This window comes from Notamacropus eugenii, chromosome 6, assembly GCF_028372415.1.
Source record: "Notamacropus eugenii isolate mMacEug1 chromosome 6, mMacEug1.pri_v2, whole genome shotgun sequence".
In the NCBI taxonomy this organism is placed as follows: domain Eukaryota; kingdom Metazoa; phylum Chordata; class Mammalia; order Diprotodontia; family Macropodidae; genus Notamacropus; species Notamacropus eugenii.
Genome location: NC_092877.1, coordinates 226,242,096 through 226,262,950, shown reverse-complemented (window position 1 = coordinate 226,262,950; position 20,855 = coordinate 226,242,096). Strand labels below are relative to the sequence as shown.

Here is a 20,855-nt window from a genome sequence, read left to right as displayed (position 1 = left end):
TCTGGGAGTCTCTTCGGGCTGTTTGGGTTCTGCAGTCATTTTGAGAACTTCTGGCTCACAGCTTTGAAAGAAAAGATGGATGATACCAAGCCCATTTCAGGATGATGAAGGAAAAGCCTCTGGAAAGAAGCTGACATGAGGGGATCTGCAGTCTCCATCATGTCCCTGTTCTCAGCTTGTTGCCATATAGCCTTTGGATGAATTCCCCTTGGGTGAGATCTAGAACTCTCTGTCTTGGCTGAGCTGAGTTATCTTGCTCCCAATGGTATTCCTCCTTTCCTCTTTATTGTCTGGCTTATATTCCTATGTATAATTTCTCTGATTTCTGTTTTACTTTTTGACTTGAATAAATGGACTTCTTTGCTATTTACTATGTGTGGTCATTATGGAACTGGTGGGAAAGGAGTCAAACCTTAGATATAAAGCTTGGGATCCTGCTTCCCTTTCCAAAAAATTTAATACTGAACAGAAGTTTAGCTTGAACTTAAAAATCACATCCCTTGCCTTAAAATAACATTTAAGGGAGCAGACAGATATAATTCTATCCTGGTATTCTCCCTCATTGAGGAGAGCAGAGTCACCAAGTTTCTGGTCCCAACCTCCTCTTGTGGCAGGAATTAAAGTCTCTCTTGGAGAAGGCAGAGAGAGAAGATGCTAAGGTTGTTTATTCTATATCCCTACAAGTGACACAATGACAGCCCTATCCTATAGGTAAGGGTCAACCCATGTTACCTACTGTTTTACTTTGCCAGTTTGCTGATACTTAAAATGCCAAAACATGAAGCATTTTGTAGGACTGTTGAATAAACAGGTATTTCAAATTCACCTCAGCTTTTCACTGTTTCCGTTAAGTTCCTTATCTTCTGGCAAACCAGACTAGGTACTGAGCTCTCCCTTCTACTGGTGTCATCTGCTTCTGTAGAAGGCACCTCCAATTATGTAGATGGTATTGACCTGAGGGACCCAGAAGCCTATATCAGGATCAGTCTTTCATCACCTATGCTTGGAAAAGAAACACAAAGCAGAAGTCAGTCAAGCCTCACATTGAGATCCAGTCAGAAGTTGACTTAGGACACCATATGTGCTGGCTACTGAATATGAACAGTTTGCCATTTCTCCTAGGTCCCCTTTCCCACCTCTCCAGAGAGAAACTCAGAAATTTATGACATATTTGGCAGATGGAGAAAGATGGCTATGGAGTAGTGGTATCAAACTCAAATAGCAACTACTAAACCATACGTAAGGATCCCTGAATAGTACATAGTAACTTAGAAAACTATACATGTTTATATATTTCTTTTTTTAAATGAAAACATCAACACATTAAAATCAAATAATTTGGTTCATGCTGGTTCATGAGTGTTGTGAGCTGATTACTTCCTATGGACTACAAGTTTGACACCTATGGGCCACATTTGACACCTCTGGTCTAAACCATGGGATTACTTCCTTCAAAGTTAACTAAGTGGCTCACTCACCTGGATTCTGGCCATTCTTCTCAACTTTCTAAAGTTATTATGGGGGTTTGGGGAGGTGGGGAGAAGGACAGACACCAAGGAACCATTTAGCGTTTGCTGCATTATCTCAAAGAGATGAATCTTTCAGTGCTGAATGAGCACATGTGGCACACAAAAAACAATCAGGAAAAACCATATGCCATTCTGATTTCTGCCTCTTCTGACTGACATAGTATCCCATTGAACTCTATTATTTCTGGTTAGAATGATCCTTGAGGACTGGAGTGGTTCGGAACTTAACTTGAACTCCTGATTTTATCTCAAAGCAAACCAAATCTCCCACGTCTGTCTTCAGCAAAGAAGGACAAACACAGGCAGTAAAATTGCCTACGGTTGCCTCAGAGCTAGAGTTTGGCCAACTAGGGGGCATGAAGAATGAAATGATGTTAATTCTAACATCTGCTCAAGTACATTCCTTTCCATATTAGACACTTCTGTATATAAATGTCCTTTACTACCTATGACCCACAGCTGGGTAGTTACATAAGCACACCCCCATACAATTTCTTTCTTTGTACATAATGTCCCTGCTTCTCCTCCCAACATATCCATCCCAACAGATTATGAAATGTGAAATTGCCCACATGCTCCTGCCTATCATGATCTTGAACTCTTTGCACACAATCCTTTTCACCATTAAGTTCCAGGCATCCTGTACTCCAGAATGAAATAAGGACTCTTTGCCTGCCCTAGATTGAATAAATCAAGCTTAATTTGCCATAGTTCTCCAACGAGTGGGGAGGCAACAACAGAGTAATTTTGATATCCTAGGGTAGATCTTTCCTAGGGCAGAGAAACACAAAATTAGAGTTGTTGACATGTAAAGCTTTGGTCAATCCAACAGGAGCCCAATAATAATATGGTCCCTAGTAGATACCATTTGACATGAAATGGAAATGAAAGAGAAAGGGTAAAAGAAACACTAGAATTAAGGCTGTTCTAGCTTGTCAAGTCTCTGGGAATTTTTGCAATACTTTGACAGGTGTGTGTGGGGGAGGTTTTTGTATTTGTTTCTTTAATTGGCTGAAGGTACTTGTAGATAGTGTACTCAGCCATCATTTTATCTTGTCCTTAAAAAGATTGCAGAAGATGTACAGAAGGAAGCTAAGGAGAAGGGGCAGTGGTGAATTCAGAAAAGCAAAGATCCTAGTAGAAATGGATGAATGAGAACATTGCAAAGAACAGAATGAAGTTATCAAAAGTTCTTGAAACAATGCTCTGAGTTTTGTTTTTTCCTTTATGATATGCTCTAATTTTTATTCAGTATGATACACTGATTTTCTTTTCTATGGAGAATTTTCACAAAGATGTAATTATTTCAGGGTATAGTGGCCCTAACATTTTAAATCATATTTTGGCAAAGGCTGATAGCCTTTTATTCAAAACTTGATTAAAAATGATAAATGTATATAGTTTTCCAAGATTTTTTAAATGGAATTATAAACCTCTATGAGGATTATATGTTTTAAAAAACCTTGATTGATATGTTCTATGCTAGATGAATTCAAAAAAAAAATCTCCTTAGGGTAGTAGGTGAGCTGGACTTGGAGTTAGGGATCAAATCCCAGTTTGAATACATAATAGTTTTGTCACCATGGGCAAGCTGCTTACCTCTCTCAGCTTCAGTTTCCTCATCTATAAAATGGGGATAAAAATACCTATGTTAAGTACCTAACAGATTTTTTTGGTTAGGCTCTAACGAGATAATGAGTATAAAGTATATCATAAACGCTAAAGAACTATGTAAGCGTCAGTTATTGTTTCTTCCAAGCTTCAATTATGTCAGAGCAGCTTGGAAACCCTGATATTTCTGGGAAAACTTGAATTCAAAAATCTTTTAAATTTATTTCATGTTCCTTCTTGATGAAGAGGAAATATGTCCTACTCAGTTTTTTCTTTCCTACAGGTATCCAACCAACTTTCTGATCTTACGATCACAGTTTCCACCAATATCAAGGTTCACTAATATATAGATTCACTAGTATACAGATTTTTGTTAAAGCTAGAAATTGGATTGGGAGTTAGGGTCTCCCTTGAAGAAATAAGTAGATTGGAGCAGGTGTTGACAAAGCGTGTCAAATTGACCAGCAGAATGAATTTTCTGGGCCCCTCTCTCTTCTCCCAAGAGGAAAAGTGGCTATTTTGGGAGATGAACAGCCCCAATTTACAGATTCACTTAAAAAATAAGGGGGAACGAATATATTTGTTTTGGTGCGTGTGGTGCCTAAATTGCATAAGTAAAGCAGAATGTGTTCCTAAGTCACATCTGGACCTTTTAAAAGATTTTTTCTCACCCACTCTTAGTTCATAACAGCACCCTGAATGTAGTAGGCATTCAGTTAGTAATCTTGAATGAACAAACAAGGAAATAAATCTGTGTTAGTTCTTTGTGGTCTGCCACCATAAGCAAATAAAAAATCCCAAAGCATCCTAGACAGTCTGTTTTCTTTGCTGATGTCTTGAATATGCAACACACCCAAAATAATAACTGATTTGAAAGCATAACTGGAGATACTTTATTAAGTTCAAGACCTACCTATATCATAAAAACTTACAGATTTGTCTATTACATTATTTCTCATTAGTTTCAGAGTAGAAGGGATTAGAGTAGAGAGCGAACCACTGTAAAAGGATGGCTTTCAAAAGTCACTCCCTAAATAATAACAATCGTAAGAACAATTATCATTGTTATTTTAAAGAACTTTTACATTCTTTTAGATTTAAAGAACTTTGGGATCCCTTTTGCGTTTTCTGGGCAAAGATACTGGAATGGTTTGTCATTTCTTTCGCTAGCTCATCCTACATATGAGGAAATTGAGGCAAACAGGGTTAAGTGACTTGCCTGTGACCACACAGCTAGTAAGTGTAGATAACTTACTTTAGCATTACGGCTTCTCTAAATACAACTACTTATACAACGCATCAGATTTCAAACCTTTTAAAACTTCAAAAGGAATCATTTTCACAATATAGTACAGTCAACCCTCACTTGTCCTAGGGCTAATAATCCAGTGTGCAGATTCTTTAAATCCTTTGCTAATTCTTGTTTGCTCTCTTGCTGTTTGCCCTTTGGCCATTTCATGGGTTATTAGCACCTGCCCCAGAAGATAGGAAAGGGGGAATGAACTTCCAAATTTGTACTATTTTTAAAGTGCTTTATATAAAGATTTACTAAGGAAAGAGTTGAAAACAAATTAATAAAATGATGGTTTTGGATTGACTATCATGAAAAAGTCTGCAAGGAATAGCTCACTATAGAAATTTATAAATCAGATTACAGCATTCAACATTTTTTCTTTTTTTCTTCCTTTTTTTTTTTAATTTTTTTTTAGGAAGGCAATACTTTCTTTTCTCAAGGCTCTGGGCAACATTACTCATCTCATTTCAGGTTTTTTTTTGTGGGGGGGAGGGTGTAAACAATGAAAAAACTTTGGTTGGGGAACCAAAATGAGATTTGTTGAGCTCTGTGACTTAACAGAATGTGACTGCTACATTATCAGTCTTTGAAAGACTGGTGGTTTCCCTCTTATTAGGATTAGGGATTGTGGTGTGGTTTTCATGGACTTGCAGCTAGGTGGTACAGTGGATACAGCACCAATGCACGAGTTAGGAGGACCTGAGTTCAAATCTCACCTCAGAAACTTGACACTCACTATATGTGTGACCTTGGGCAATTGCATCATCCTGGTGTCAAGTCATCCTGATGAATATCTGGTCACTGAATTCAGATGGCTCTGGAGGAGAAGTGAGGCTGGTGACCTGCACAGCCCTCCCTCACTCAAAACAAAGTCAAGTGCAAGTCATGTCACCATTTCTCTGATGGCATGGTCTTCTTTGGTAACGAAGGACAAACACACACCTTCCTTTTTAAATTAAAGTATATAAGTATATGTATATCTATGCATACGTGTGTGTGTTTGTGTGTGTGTGTGTGTGTGTGTGTGTGTGTGTGTGTGTGTGTGTAAAAAGAAACAAGAGTTCACTATTTGGGGGTGGGGGTGAGGCATTAAAAATCACTCTTCTCCTTCAGAAGTACTTCACCAGTAATATATTAGTACAGTTAAGATTCAAAATCCAACCACTGAGAGCAGTTAGGTGGTATCAGTGGATACAGTGCTGAATCTGCAGTCAGAAAGACATGAATTCAAATGTGACTTCAGATACAGACACCAACCATATGACTGACATTGGGCAATCACTTAACTCACATTCTGTTTCCTCGTTTGGAAAATGGGAATAATAGCAACTTCCTCACAGGGTTATTGTGAAGATCATATGAATCAACAAAAAGTGCTTTGCAAACCTTAACATGGTATATAAATTATATAAATGCCAGTTGTGCTACACCTCTTCTTCCACACTCTAAATTTACAGATTTCCCAACCAGAGCTGTCTTTGAGATTCTGGAATAACACACACCCCAAGAAAAGCAGTAGCAGGGTCAGCCCTCCCTCAAGTCATTCTGGAGGCATTCACAGAGGCTAACCCTAACATAAAGTCTAAAGTCAGGGAGAAATATAGAAGAAAGAGCTCATAAAAAAAAAAAAAAAAAAAAAGAACCCTACCATAATAATAGCTAGCAATTTTTTTTTTTTTAGCACCTGCCCCAAAAGTTAGTTTTAGAGAGCTGCCTGGGACAATGAGAAGTTAAATGGCTTGCCCATAGTCAATATAGGTGAGAGACAGGATTTGAACCTTAGTCTTCCTGATTCTATGGTCAACTCTCTCCACTAAACGTTGGTTTCCTAGGCTACTGCTGCATTGTTTGCTGACTATAAAAGTGGCCACAGTAAATTAGTAGACTTAATGCCAATTAGTAGGCAGCTAAGTGGTGAAGTGAATGAGTGTCAAGATGTTAAAAGTTAGGAAGGTAGGAGTTAGGAAGACTCATAATGATGGGGTACTAGGATGCTTGTGCTTGGACCCCAATTCCAAGATCACATTTCTCCGTAGCTTCAATACACTATCCCTGGTAGTTTTCTCCCCAGCCCAAGGACACTTGTCTTTGGGCACCAGGTGTGGATAGACCTTGGAAGCCAGGCTGAAAACAAACTTCTCCACAGATTTTGCCTACAATTGGCCTTTCCTTCTTCTCTGATTACAAAAATACATATATACATACGTATTTTCTTTGTGTTCTTTAGTGCTTTGTAAAGATTAAGGAACAAATAAAGACTAGATTTCTTTTTTTTTACAAGTGCATAAATATCTTTAATTTATAGATAGCTCAATCCTACTTAAGGGATATGACATCAGATTATGAATGAGCCTTTACTGGACAGGTCCTTAAATCCCTTTTCTCCTTTTATATTTTTTCCTTTTAAGCTTATAAAACTTCCCTACTTTTACTTTTCTTGTATTCCACCAAAACTCCCCCTTATATCCCACGCTTATTTTTAATCTCCATGCTTTTGTTTATGTTTTTTTCCAGAGCCTGGAATGATCATCCTTCCTCTTTTTATATCCTATCTATTGATAGAAAACTAGAATTTTGGTTAGAAGGGGCCCCGACCCCAATCCATATATAATATCCTCTGCAACAGCTCCAACAAATGATGTGTGGTCTCAGAGAGTTCTAGAGATGACGCACCTGCTGCTGCCTGAGAAAGCCCATTAACCTTTTGTAGTTGTTTGGTTTGTGTCCAACTCCTTGTGAACCTGTGGACCATATTGTTCATGGGGTTTTCTTGACAAGGATACTGGAGTGGTTTGCTATTTCTTTCTCCGTAGGAGTAAGGCAAACAGAGATTAAATGACTTGCCTAAGATCACAGCTAGCAAGTGTCTGAGGTCAAATTTGAACTCCAGGCCTGGCATGCTATCCAATGAACCACATGACTGCCTCCATTCAGCTTTTAGGTAGCTCTAATTCTTTGAGGTCCAGCTAAAATTCTGCCTTTCTAAGAAGCTTTCCTTAACCACTGCAGGTCACACCTATTTCTCCTTTTTAAAATTCTTGTTGTTGTCTTATCTGAGTATGTTTTTTAGAGCCAAGGAGTAATTCTGAACGGCAAAGATCACAGAATACTCTTAGGCTTTGTATTTGATACTTTCTGCTTTTCAGGTACTAAGCCCCATTGATCATCATTACTTAAAAATCAAAGGAATTTTCATAGGAAGTTGATTTCTAATTTATATACTTTCAGCTGGTGGCACACTTCCTCATCTAGAAACTCTTTCTTCTGCTTTTTTGCCTTTTATTACTTTTTTAAAAAAATCACTTTTGCTCTTCTCTAGTCAAGTTTTGATTCCTTCTTGTTTTTTTCCTTTTTCTGTCACCATTTTTAAAGACACTATTTAAATCGTTATTTTTGTTTTTTCCTCTATGCGTCCTTTGAGAAATGAGAAAAAAATGTAATTGAAACAAGAAAAAAAAATAGATTCAGAGTGACTGCAAGGAAAAGAAAAAGAATTACTGACATGAGGTAATGCTTGGACATAACTAATGAAGAGTTCTGAATATGTCAAAACAGTAAGGAAATATTTGAGGGGAAGAGAGGAACACTTTAGGAAGTTTGTACTCAGGTAACATCTCCACCTTAGGGTTCTCTGCTTGGTTGCCCCCTGAGTCGGGCCATCTATACTCATCCTGATGTGTATCTGCCACTGGACCCAGATGGCTTTGAAGGAGAAAGTGAGGCTGGTGACTTGGCACAGCTCTCACTCCCTTAAATCCATTTCACTTCTAAGTCATGACCTTACCTTCCTGATGCTGTGGTTCTCTTCAAGAATCAAGGACAAACAACTTGTGAGTAGTATCAAGCCACTTCACTGGGGACCCAACTGGTCAGTTCCAGTGGGGCAATGAAGTTCCTTTCCTTCCCCTCCCCCCCTTATTTCCTTCTCTCCTCTTCCTGTGTCCACATAAGGAATCATACCTTTACCTGGAGGTAGTCTGCCCAAAGGAATATAAATTTTGACTGGTGAAACCTAGCAAGATCTTGGAGTTTATGGGCTAGATTTCTTTTTTAATGACCATGCCTTAAACTAGTCCTGCACAACTTGTGACTTATAAGCTTCTTGCAGGACACCAAAGGATTTTGGGTGGCCTTCAAAAAATGTAGAGGGAAGCATCCTATGGAGGTACAGGAAATCCTTTGGTATCCTGTAAGTGGCAGGCTGCAAGTTGTGAAGGCTTGCCTTAAACCCAAATCAATTGGGGGGGGTGACTTGTATTCTTATAAATTTGACTCACTTCTCTATATATTTTAGAAATAAGTTGACCTCCATTTTCTAATCTGTCAAATGAGGGACTTGGACTAAATGGTCTAGAAGGAGACCATCAGCGGCATGGTATAGTGTAAAGAGTTCTGAGTTTGGAGGTTATAGGACCTGGATTCAAATCTTGACTGAAGATACTATGTGACCGTTGACCAAGTTGCTTTCTTTGGGCTTAATAATAATTTATTTATCTGTAAAATGAGAGCGTTGGACTAGATGTACTCTGAGGTTACTTCTAGCTCTAAATCTATGATTCTATGATCCCTAAATGTGGTCCTCACTTTCAAAAACTTTATAGTATAGTTAGAAATAGGAGGCAGCCAGGTGGCTCATTGGCTAGTTTTGCATCTGGAGTCAGGCAGACTAGGCCTCAGTTCCAGCTTCAGAGACTTACTGGTTAGGTAACCCTGGCCGAGTCACTTAACCTCTATCTACCTCAATTACCTCATCTATAAAATGGGGATAATAATAGCATCTAGAAGATTTAGGTTCAAATCAAGCCTCAGACGTTTGCTAGTCGTGTGACCTCAGTTTTCTCATCAGTTTCACCTCTGCCTGCCTCAGTTTCCTCGTCTGTAAAATGGGAATAACAGTACTTATCTTCCAGGGTTGCTTAGATAGGATAAAGGAAAATTATAATTATAATTTTTATAAAGTGCTTTGCAAATCTTGAAGTGCTATATTAATGTGCTAGTATTTACTAGTTATTATTAGCCACGGAGACACAACCACCATATATTAAACAATTAGTTAATTAAGTGGTAAGCTACTTACTCATTTTGCTATTATTAAATTTACAAAATTAAATACTTAAACAAAAAGGAACAACCCAGTGTTGTAAGTGCTTGGAGGTGGGAGGGGGGAGGGGAAGGATATTGCAATGCTCATACCTATACCTTGCTGGCAGCAGGTTAATTTGATGAAATACTTCTGGATGCCATCTTTCAGTGCTTTACAAGTGCCAGGATTTAGGGCTGGAAGCAACTTAAAGATCAATATCCTCATTTAACATACATGGAAATGTAGTTCCAGAGAAGGCATTATGGTGCAGTGACTAGAAAGAACCCTGGAGTGAGAAGCAGGAGATAGGAAGGCTCTTTGTAACCTTGAGCTAGACCTCTCAACACCTCACTTCTACATGTGTAAACTGGGGAGTTTGGCTAGAAATCCTACTTTGGCTAGATACTTTCCGTTTTTGAAAAACCTGTGTGGAAAGTGTTTGGAAGATACACCTGTTACCAAATTATGTCAGACATTCCTAACTTGGGGTCAAATTTTTTTCATAACTATGTATTATAATTGATCCCCTTTGATTTTTACGTGTTTAAGGAACATTTTCATGAGAATTAGTCGTCCATCTGGCTTCACCAGATCGTCAAAGATTACGAACATGGCCCTAGACCATTTCGAGTGAAGAAGCAGTCGGGCAAATTTCCCTGACTCTAAAAGGTCAATGCCGCTTCTAAAAAGAGAGACCTTTGGTGGTAGTAAAAATTCAGCTGCTTGTCCGGGCGGTCCAGTGCCAGTCTGACGGGTGAAGTAAACTGGTTACCCCGGTTCTGCGTCAAAGCAGAGGCAAATTCCCCTGACTCTAGAGGGTCAACGCCACTTCTAAAATAAAAGATAACCAGTGCTGGTAACAATTCAATGTAACTTCTAAATAAAAGGTAACTTCAGTGCTGGTAACAATTCAATGTAACTTCTAAATAAAAGGTAACTTCAGTGCTGGTAACAATTCAATGTAACTTCTAAATAAAAAGATAACCAGTGCTGGTAACAATTCAATGTAACTTCTAAATAAAAGGTAACTTCAGTGCTGGTAACAATTCAATGTAACTTCTAAATAAAAGATAACCAGTGCTGGTAACAATTCAATGTAACTTCTAAATAAAAGGTAACTTCAGTGCTGGTAACAATTCAATGTAACTTCTAAATAAAAGGTAACTTCAGTGCTGGTAACAATTCAATGTAACTTCTAAATAAAAGATAACCAGTGCTGGTAACAATTCAATGTAACTTCTAAATAAAAGGTAACTTCAGTGCTGGTAACAATTCAATGTAACTTCTAAATAAAAGATAACCAGTGCTGGTAACAATTCAATGTAACTTCTAAATAAAAGGTAACTTCAGTGCTGGTAACAATTCAATGTAACTTCTAAATAAAAGATAACCAGTGCTGGTAACAATTGAATGCACTTCTAAATAAAAGATAACTTCAGTGGCGCTAACGTCCGGGGCCAGCCAGGTGGGCGAACGGAGCTGGTTTGCTCCGGGTCTCGGACAAAGCAGAGGAGCAGGATGGCACCACTGCTTGCCAGGGAACCCTCGGACTCTGCCCGGGGCCGGCTCTCGTGGGCGCCCATCCCCACCCACACCCTTCGTGGGCCACGCCGGCTCCGTGACGGCTCTCTAGGGCTGCCAAGCTCGGTTCCCGGAGCCCCCCCACGGCCGCAGTACATCCCTGCGCCCCAGTCCTCCCGGCTCCCCCGGGGAGACTCCGACCTGCGCGAGCCCCCGCCCCTCTTTCTCCTCCCGCAGCGGGGAAGGAGGAGGGAAAGGAGGCGGGGATAAGGGGGGGGGGAAAGCCTATCTCTCCTTGTGATTGGCCGACGCCCGGGCGGCCCCATCTCCGCCCCCTTCGCCCGAGGTGAGAGGTCAGCTCCGGGCGCCGATCCCAAGTAGCGGCCATGGCGGGAGTGTGTGTCGGGGCCGTGGTCCTGGTGGCGGCGGGGCGGCGGAGCCGGAAGGCCCCGCAGCTGCTGGTGCGGAGCGCGGCGCCGTGGACCCCGAAGGTGAGGAGCGGGGCCTTCTTACGGCCTCTGGGCTTTGCAGTCTCGCTGTCGGGCTCCTTAGCGACCGGGGCAGGGGGCCGGTCCTGCCTTCTCGGCCGGGGCGCCCTCCCTCCTCCTTGCGCCCCCGCCAACTTTGACCCCGAGAGACCCTGAGAGACCGCGCGTGTCCGGGCCGCGCGGGACCGCGCTCCTCCCCCTCCGCATTTTACTGCGGTGCGAGGGGAGGCGGTGTACGTGCCCGGCTGCCCGCCGGGGTTTGCCCCAAGGACGGGATTTTTGTGGCCTTTGCGGACGTGATTGTGTGTGTGTCTGTCTGTGTCTGTGTCTCTGTGTGTGTGAATGTGTGTATATGTGTGTGAGTGTGTATGAGTTTGAGTGTGTGTGAATGTGTGTGTGTTTGTGTGTATGTGTGTGAGTGTGTATGAGTTTGAGTGTGTGTGAATGTTTGTGTGTCTGTGTGTGTGTATGAGTTTGAGTGTGTGTGAATGTGTGTTTGTGTGTATGTGTGTGAGTGTGTATGAGTTTGAGTGTGTGTGAATGTGTGTGTATGAGTTTGAGTGTGTGTGAATGTGTGTGTGTTTGTGTGTATGTGTGTGAGTGTGTATGAGTTTGAGTGTGTGTGAATGTGTGTGTATGAGTTTGAGTGTGTGTGAATGTTTGTGTGTGTATGAGTTTGAGTGTGTGTGTTTCTGTGTATGTGTGTGAGTGTGTATGAGTTTGAGTGTGTGTGAATGTGTGTATGAGTTTGAGTGTGTGTATGAGTTTGAGTGTGTGTGAATGTTTGTGTGTGTATGAGTTTGAGTGTGTGTGAATGTTTGTGTGTCTGTGTGTGAGTGTGTATGTATGAGTTTGAGTGTGTGTGTGTGTGTGCACGTTCACAAAGTCTAACCACTCATTAAAGGAACCGCATTGTGTGGTATTTACCTTGGCCAGTCTTACCTGTGAAATGTTTCCGGTTCCATCCTTTAGAACAGTGTGCTTTTGAAGGGCAAGGTAAAGGAAATAAGGTTAGGAGGCAGCAGCTGGAAAAACGTTGTACCGTGGTGATTCCAGGATCTTTGCAAAACCAGCTTTGAAGTTAATTCCAACTTCTCTAGGGTGTTTGTGAAGTGTGTTCTTACAAGATTTTGGGGTGTTTCTCGTTCCTCAGTCTCCCTTCTCCCCTCCTGCATCTGTGCCCCATTTGATGTTTGAGGACTCCAGTTAGGGAGTGTGCTAGACATTCTAGAGCAGGGATGGGGAACTTGGGGCCGGTCCCTAGACCACCTGTGGTCCTCCAGGTGCTCAGACTGCATGCATCCAGACTTCAAAGAACAAATCCTCTTCATAAAAGGATCTGTTCTGTAAAACTAGGACTCAGTCAAAAGGCTGCACCCAAGGACCTAGAAGGGTCCAGAAAAAGTAAGTCTTACTATACACACCAGTGGTCAGTTTACATCTGAAGTATGATGAATGGTTCAGAGTGCTAAGCTTTAGAGGAATGCTAATAAACAAGCATCTAGAGGAGAGCGAGTGGGCTGGTGAAGAGTCTGGAAACTAGGGTTGTTTTAACGTGGAATGGGGGCGGAGTTTGGCAGGAAGGACTGATAGTTTTCTTCAGATATTTTAAGGACTGAATATTTTAAGGTGGAAGAATAATTACACCTGTTCTTTGTCTCTGAGGGCAGAACTGCACATGGAAGACCTTAAGAGCTGCCTAAAACCAGAAAATGCCTCCTCCTTAGGTAGTTAAACTTCCCTATCCCTGGGAATATTCTTCTTGGAGTAGGGACAGGTGACCTTTAAGGTCCTTGCCAAGACAAATTCTGAATTGGTGAAATATGTACTAACCCAAATGGGAATTAATAAGGAGAGAGAAGGTAGTAGAATTAAGAGGGCTTAAGAAAGGCTTCTTGTAGAAGTTGGGATTTTAGTTGGGACTTAAAAGAAGCCAGGGAAGGCATTAGGTGGAAGGTGAGGGAAAAAGAACATTCCAAGCATGGCTAATAGCCAGAGAAAATCCCTGCAGCTGAGAGATGGAGTGTCTTATTCATGCAGCAGCAAGGCCAGTAAGGTTCAAAAAGGTAGGAGGTGGCTAGATTGTAAAGGTCTTTGAATGTCAAACAGAACATTTTTGTATTTGATCCATTGGGAACTGATGGAATTATTGTGTAGGGAAGTGGTGAAATAGTTGAACCTGAGTTTTGAAAAATCACTTTGGTGACTTAGTGGAGGATGGGTTGGATTGGGGAGAGACTTGAGATAGGCAGATCCATCAGCAGGCTATTGAAATAGTCTAGGTGTGATTTGATGTTGGTCTGCACCACAGTGGTGGTAGAGAACAGGGGTGTATTCAAGGAGAAGGTGGTTAGGGGAAAAATAATGAGTTCAGTTTTTTACATATTGAGTTTAAGATGTCCACTGGACATCCGGGTGGAGATGTATGAGAGGCTGTTGGAGAGGTGAGATTGGAGGTCTAGTGGAGAGGTTAGGGCAGGATAAGTAGATTTGAGAACTATCAGCATAGAAATGGTAGTTAAATCCATGGGAGTAGATGAGATCATCAAGTGAAGTGTGTGTTCATCCTTCATTGCCAAAGAAGACCATGCTGTCAGAGAAATAATGACATGACTTGCACTTGACTTTGTTTTGCGTGAGGGTGGGCTGTGCAGGTCACCAGCCTCACTTCTCCTCCAGAGCTATCTAAATCTAGTGACCAGATATTCATCAGGATGACTGGAGATGACCCAGGATGAGGCAGTTGGGGTTAAGTGACTTGCCCAAAGTCACACAGCTAGTGTGTCAGGTGTCTGAGGTGAGATTTGAACTCAGGTCCTCCTGACTCCTGCAGTGGTGGCTCTATCCACTGCACCACCTATTTGCCCCATCAAGTGAAGTAGTATAGAAATAGAAGAGAAGGCCTAGGACAGAACCCTTTTTTAAAAAAATCTTTTTGAAAAGATTTGACAGATTGTGAAGAGATCAGTGTATTTTACTTAAAACCGAAATAAAAATAAAATCCTCCAAGTATTGGAAGATTAAGTATGTAGTAGAGTTGGTATGTGGAAAATTTGGATTAATATTTTAAGAAATAAATTGAAAACTTATGTGTTCTAATGAATTACAATATATAAACAGAAATGACAGTGCTCAGCAGAATGACAAATTTACTGTGAGATAACAGCTGGCTAGACACTGGGAGAAGGTCTGAAAAGTCTTCTCCTACTCTGACATGATTCTGTTGATTAGGTAGGACCCATGAATAGGGAAGAGGAGGAAGAAAACAGGTGCTTTACCCTTTCTTAAACTTATTGATCTTGCCCATTAGCTCCCAGTACTGTAATTTAAGGAAACAATTTAAAAAATTCCTAAGGACAGGTGGTATTGCCTCCCCCCTTTTCTTTGCATAGTGGCTATATTACTTGAAATATATAGATGTTTGAAAACAGAGTGTTGGACTGCTTGGAACTCTTAAAAATTGAGGGTCCTGGATCATTTCATGCCATATTTCCTATTACTTATGAAAAAAGGTTAACAGCTAAGAAATTTTCTAATGAGTTTTATAATATTATGGTTAGTATTTGACTACAGTTCTAGACATATATGTTCCTCATTCACATTTCTTGTTCAGGAAAATAAATTCTTTTATTGTAGAAACAATGGACTACCTGCCAAAAAGTCACTTTGTATACTTTTTTTCTATCTCTTTGGCTGTCTCTAACCACTCCCTCAGTTTCTCTTGTCAGCACTTCATCCTTTTCACAGTTCCTTAATATGGATATGATTTTAGTCCCCTTCTCTTGTTTTTCTGCACTCTCTTTACACTTGGCAATCTCATTCATGACCATGCATTCAGTTGCCATCTCTGCTTGGATGCCTTTCTTCTGAGGTCCAGACATAGATCTTCAAATGCCTTCAGGACAGAGAATTTTCTCCCCAGATTTGTTTCTTCTTCTGATTTCATTATTTCTAGTCATATTTCTATTCACATAGACATTCCAGTTTCCCAGCTCTTCCCTCTTCTCTTCTTTATGTCAATTAGTTATCATGTGCTAATGTCAATCTCTGAAAAGTTTCTTGTATCCTTGCCCTTCATTTCATTCCTACTACTAACCATTGTAGTACAGGTCCTGGTTACTACCCACCTGAGGGATTTAATACCCTCCTGACACATCTTCCCACATATATATATATATGTATATATATACACACACACACATACATACATATATATATGTATACACACACAGATATATATATGTAATGGTGAAAGTGATCTTTTCTTCTTAATACATCTAACTGTGCTGCTCTTGTGCAGAAATCTTTAGGGGCTCCTCCTTGTCAAATAAAGTTCACATTCCTTTGGCTGGCAATCAGAGTCTTTTACAATATGTGTTCACCATACTTTTTGAGAATGATTTTGTTTCAACTATTTAACATACTTGAGCCAAACTGGTTTACTCTTTTTTTCCCAATTTTCCCAGATACTCTTCTTTCTGCCTCTTTGTCCTTACTGTCCTATGGCTGAAATGGGATCTCTACTCCTATTTACTTAATTGTTGCCTGTCTTTTAAAGTCAACTCAGCTGATGTCTTCCTTAATTGTTCCTGAAGTGACCTTCCTCTTCATCGCATACTTTGTTTTCTTAAGAAAATTTAGTTAAATTTTTTTTTTATAGTAACGGAAATCTTTTTTTCTCTTCTTCCTAGCCCTTACTTCAACAGGAAAGAACACCAATTCTACACCTAACATTTTCCTTGCATAGATAAAATGTATCTTATTAAATGTCAAATACATATATTGTATAATATTTTATATTAATATTTTCTGTGTTTGCATGTTATCCCTAAGCCACAGGCTTCATGGTAGCCGAAGCAGATATAGTGGACATTTCACTGATTCTGGTTCTCTGTACACAGCTGGTACTTATAAAATTTTTGTTAAATGCTATGCTACATATTCCACATTAACTGAATTTTAAAAGGTGATGTTTTAAGTTTTCCCCAATTATATGATTAACTGAATTAAAAAAAATTAAAATGACTTTAAATTAACTGGGCACTGTTGTAACTAGAAGATATCTCATAAAACATACAATCTTTATCACCGTCAAATAACTTATTTTAACTTGGTAACTTTCAAAACAAATTTCAACATTGAGATTCACATTAGGAAATTGTGACCTCTTTTCCCCTCTCTTTAGGAAACCATATAGATTTAGTTTGATAGGAAAGTTTTTCAGTTTTTGACTATATTATATGAACTTAAACCTCTGGGGAAGCTTTAGAACTGACCCATTTTTCCTGGAGACCAGGACCAGTTGACATTTATTCTTGCTTACCTATGTAGTCAGTTATGAAGTCTTGTTAATTCTGCCTGTGAAATTTCAGCTAGATCCTCTGAAGGTAAGACAGGAAGAAGCATCTTCCAGGCAAATGAAACCACCAAAAAGCACCTTGACCGACTGTTATCTTCCCTTAGACCCAAGTGGAGACCTTGAACCCAAGAACCTTTGAAATAGCAGTATTTCTAGGCCAATGTCTACTTCTGTCATCCTGGGAAGTAATCCCTGTGAAGACACAGCACGATAATTGCTCCTGTAGTCATTATAGCCATATTTAATGGAAACTCAGAAAAGAAAATTCTTGCTGCTATAGTTCTTTGCATGGTCAAATGCTTCAACATTAGGTCTTGTTGCCAGCATTTGAATGCAGGTTCCTTGAGGGCAGGAATTATATTTCATTTTGCTTCTGTTTCTAAATTTATAACCTCAACACTCCATCCTTAGCACAGTGCCTTCTACATAATAAGCACTTAATAAATGTTGGTTGATAAGATTTATTGACTTGTTTAGAATCCTGTACTGGTTCTCAATAGCTGATAAGGTAAAGTTCAGACTCTTCTACTTGGCATTCAGAACCATCTGTGGTCTTCCACCCTTTTAACTTTATCCTACATTATTCTTCTTCCTATGGTAGAATGATTGCTTTCCCCTGTGTCTTCAGATTTTTTCACCTCTATATTTCTTTTGCTTATGCTTTTTCCCAATGTCTGTTTTGCCTCTCTCTTTGTTATCAAATTCTTTTCTGTCTCTTATTTAACTTAATGTCTCTTTAAATTTTGATTTATGTGGCTTTCCTAGGTTGGAAGGGCAATAGCTATTCATGGACTTGATGGTTATTTTTTAGTTATTTGCTCATTTTCCAAGCCTATTTCTTGACTTTTAACTTTATGTTAATGTTGGGCTCTTCTCCCAGGGTGGATGGAACACTGTCCCAAGCTTCAGATTTTTTGTGTTGCTATTTTTAGAGCTGGTTCTGGGGGTCTCTAATTTTCCAGTTCTTCAAGTGTGATATGATCTAAGAAGAGGCATGGTCACTGCTCTCCTGGCCTGTGCTCTGGTTTGTGAGTAATCATAAATATTCTTTCCCACCCTGGATTTGTGACCAGGATCTCTGGTCCCTTGTGAGAGACCACAAGTACTCTTTTTCACCAGGTTACTCTGATCAGGGTCCTTGTTCCTCTGCTCTGGGACTGTGACCCAGAACTATATGGGCAGAGCAACTGAGCTGTGCACCCAGTGCCATCAAAGGGTCTCCTCAAGTCTACAGACCTGTTGTCTGTGACCCCCTTTTACTGTCTGTGGATTGATAGTTTGCAAACCTGCTACTGCCTCTGAGGTTTGTGGCTGGCTTCTTGGGGGTATGACCTGTATTGCACTGTGCTCCAGGCTGACCACACATGTGGTAAGACAGATTTTTCCTATTGATCTCCTACCTTGTCTTGGACAGGAAAATATTTCACCCTGACTTTTTGTTGGTTCTGCCCTTCAGCATTTCCATTTGCAGTGTTATCATGAGGTTTGGAGGGGGATTTGGGAGAGTTTAGGTGAATTATTGCTTTTACTGGGCCATCTTGGTTCCACCGCTAGAATTTTAATTTCTAGTTATAGGTTAAGTAGTTCATAAAATCAAAAAGTTTTATGTATGGAAGGGACCTTAGCATTCTGATCCTAGTTCATCCCCTTATTTTATCAAGGTAGATATTGTCCTGAGAGGTTAAGTTATTTTTCCAGGGTCATATAGTTAATTAGTAGAAAAGCTGAGCTTAGAGTAGAAGAATATCTTGATTTCCAGGCCAGTTCCATTTTTATTAAGAAGGAAGGATTTATAAGTATTCATTATACCAGGCACTTGGCTAAGCACTTTACATTTGAGTCTCACAATAACTCTGTGAGAAAGGTGCTATTATACCCATTTTACAGTTGAAGAAACTAAGGCTAAAAGAAGTTAAGTGGCTATAACATGCTGCCTTCAGAATACTGATCTTTCCTATCTCATGTAGAAATGTCTCAGATTTTTTTGAGGGGGCAATACATTTATCCCTATACCATTTCCTTGTATATTAAAAAAACAAATCACTCATTTGCATAAAGTAAAATTAAAATAACATTGCTTTTTAGTAGTAATATGAGCAACATTTTAGTCCTGTAATTTCTTGGGCTTTCAGATGATTTGGCTATTATTATTATTATGTACTTCTTCACAAATTTATAATGGTGTGCTTGACAACTCAAACCACAGACTTAAATGTGTGGAAACTCAGTTCAATGGAGATTTTTGCACTTTGGAGAAGTGGTTTTTGTTCTTCTTAAATTTAAGGGGGTGGAACCAAGATGGCAGAGTAGAAAGACATACATACGCAGGCTCTCCCCACACAGCCCATAAAATACCTGTAGAGAGGGACTCTCAACAAATTTTGGAGTAGCAGAAGTGGAGAACAACAGAGTGGAGGAGATTTCCAGTCCAGGGTGACCTGAAAGGCCCATGGGAAATGTCAGTTGCACTGGACCCAGAGCAGAGCCCAGCCCAGCCCAGCCTTGGCCATGTGGCACAGCTCTGGGAGGAGGACAGCTCGGGGGCGGAATCTCCAGGGGTGGAATCTCCAGTCACAGAATCCCCAGTAGCAGCAGCAGTGGATCCACAGAGCAGATCCCTCAACCCACAGGCGCCAAAGGTCAGTGACAGGTTTTTTTAGCTGGCTGGGAAGGGAGAAGGGCCTTTCCAAAGGTCTTGCCTTAGGTAGCAGCCACAGAGGCCACATCAGGCAGGCGGCAGCAGTTCCCTCAGCAGCCCATAGAGCACCCCATAGAGCTACCTGCATCCATTGTTGGATCCTAAAACCCCTGAGGGCACTGAGGAGCTGATTATTACCTTAGCCCTGTGTAGAGGCCCTGAGGGAACTGATCTTTATCTCACACTGAATGATGGCCTTGCCCATCCAGCTTATCTGAAAATCAGCCCCCAGTACTGACTTGGCAAAACTGGAGACCAAGTGGCTATGGAGAGGTAACTGCTAAGATTCTGGGCACAAAAATCTCTTTCTGCTCCCAGACCAGTGCACACGCTTGATTGTGCCACCTTGGAAGAACTGAGATCTTACAGATTCCCAGAGTATACCCTACTCTTGACAAAGGACCCAAAATCAAGTAACTGGTTGGAAAAATGCCCAAAAAAGGGAAAAAAAAATAAGATTATAGAAGATTACTTTCTTGGTGAACAGATATCTCCTCCCATCCTTTCAGATGGGGAAGAACAATGCTTACCATCAGGGAAAGACACAGAAGTCAAGGCTTCTATATCCCACACATCCAAAATAAATATACCATGGGCTCAGGCCATGGAAGAGCTCAAAAAGGATTTTGAAAATGAAGTAAGAGAGGTGGAAGAAAAACTGGGAAGAGAAATGAGAGAGATGCAAGAAATGCATGAAAAGCAGGTCAACACCTTGCTAAAGGAGACCCAAAAAAAATGCTGAAGAAAAATAACACCTTTAAAAATAGGCTAACTCAATTGGCAAAAGAGGTTCAAAAAGCCAATGAGGAGAAGAATGCTTTCAAAAGCAGAATTAGCCAAATGGAAAAGGAGGTTCAGAAGCTCACTGAAGAAAATAGTTTTTTCAAAATTAGAATGGAACAGATGGAGGCTAATGACTTTATGAGAAACCAAGAAATCATAAAACAAAACCAAAAGAATGAAAAAATGGAAGATAATGTGAAATATCTCATTGGAAAAACAACTGACCTGGAAAATAGATCCAGGAGAGACAATTTAAAAATTATGGGTCTACCTGAAAGCCATGATCAAAAAAGAGCCTAGACAACATCTTTCATGAAATTATCCAGGAAAACTGCCCTAAGATTCTAGAACCAGAGGGCAAAATAAGTATTCAAGGAATCCACCGATTACCACCTGGAAGAGGTCCAAAAAGAGAAACTCCTAGGAACATTGTGACCAAATTCCAGAGTTCCAAGTCAAGGAGAAAATATTGCAAGCAGCTAGAAAGAA

At 40.2% G+C, this 20,855-nt stretch overlaps 1 protein-coding gene across 2 annotated transcripts in view; it reads left to right on the top strand.

Annotated features, from left to right (window-relative positions):
* The first annotated feature begins 11,376 nt into the window (after positions 1-11,376).
* PCCA (propionyl-CoA carboxylase subunit alpha) overlaps positions 11,377-20,855 on the top strand; it is a 492,766-nt gene continuing 483,287 nt past the window's right edge. For both annotated transcript variants that reach the window (XM_072622036.1, XM_072622037.1), the window contains exon 1: positions 11,377-11,529. In XM_072622036.1, the coding sequence (XP_072478137.1) occupies positions 11,425-11,529 (105 nt within the window). In that variant the 5' untranslated portion in view covers positions 11,377-11,424. The remainder of the gene's footprint in view (positions 11,530-20,855) is intronic.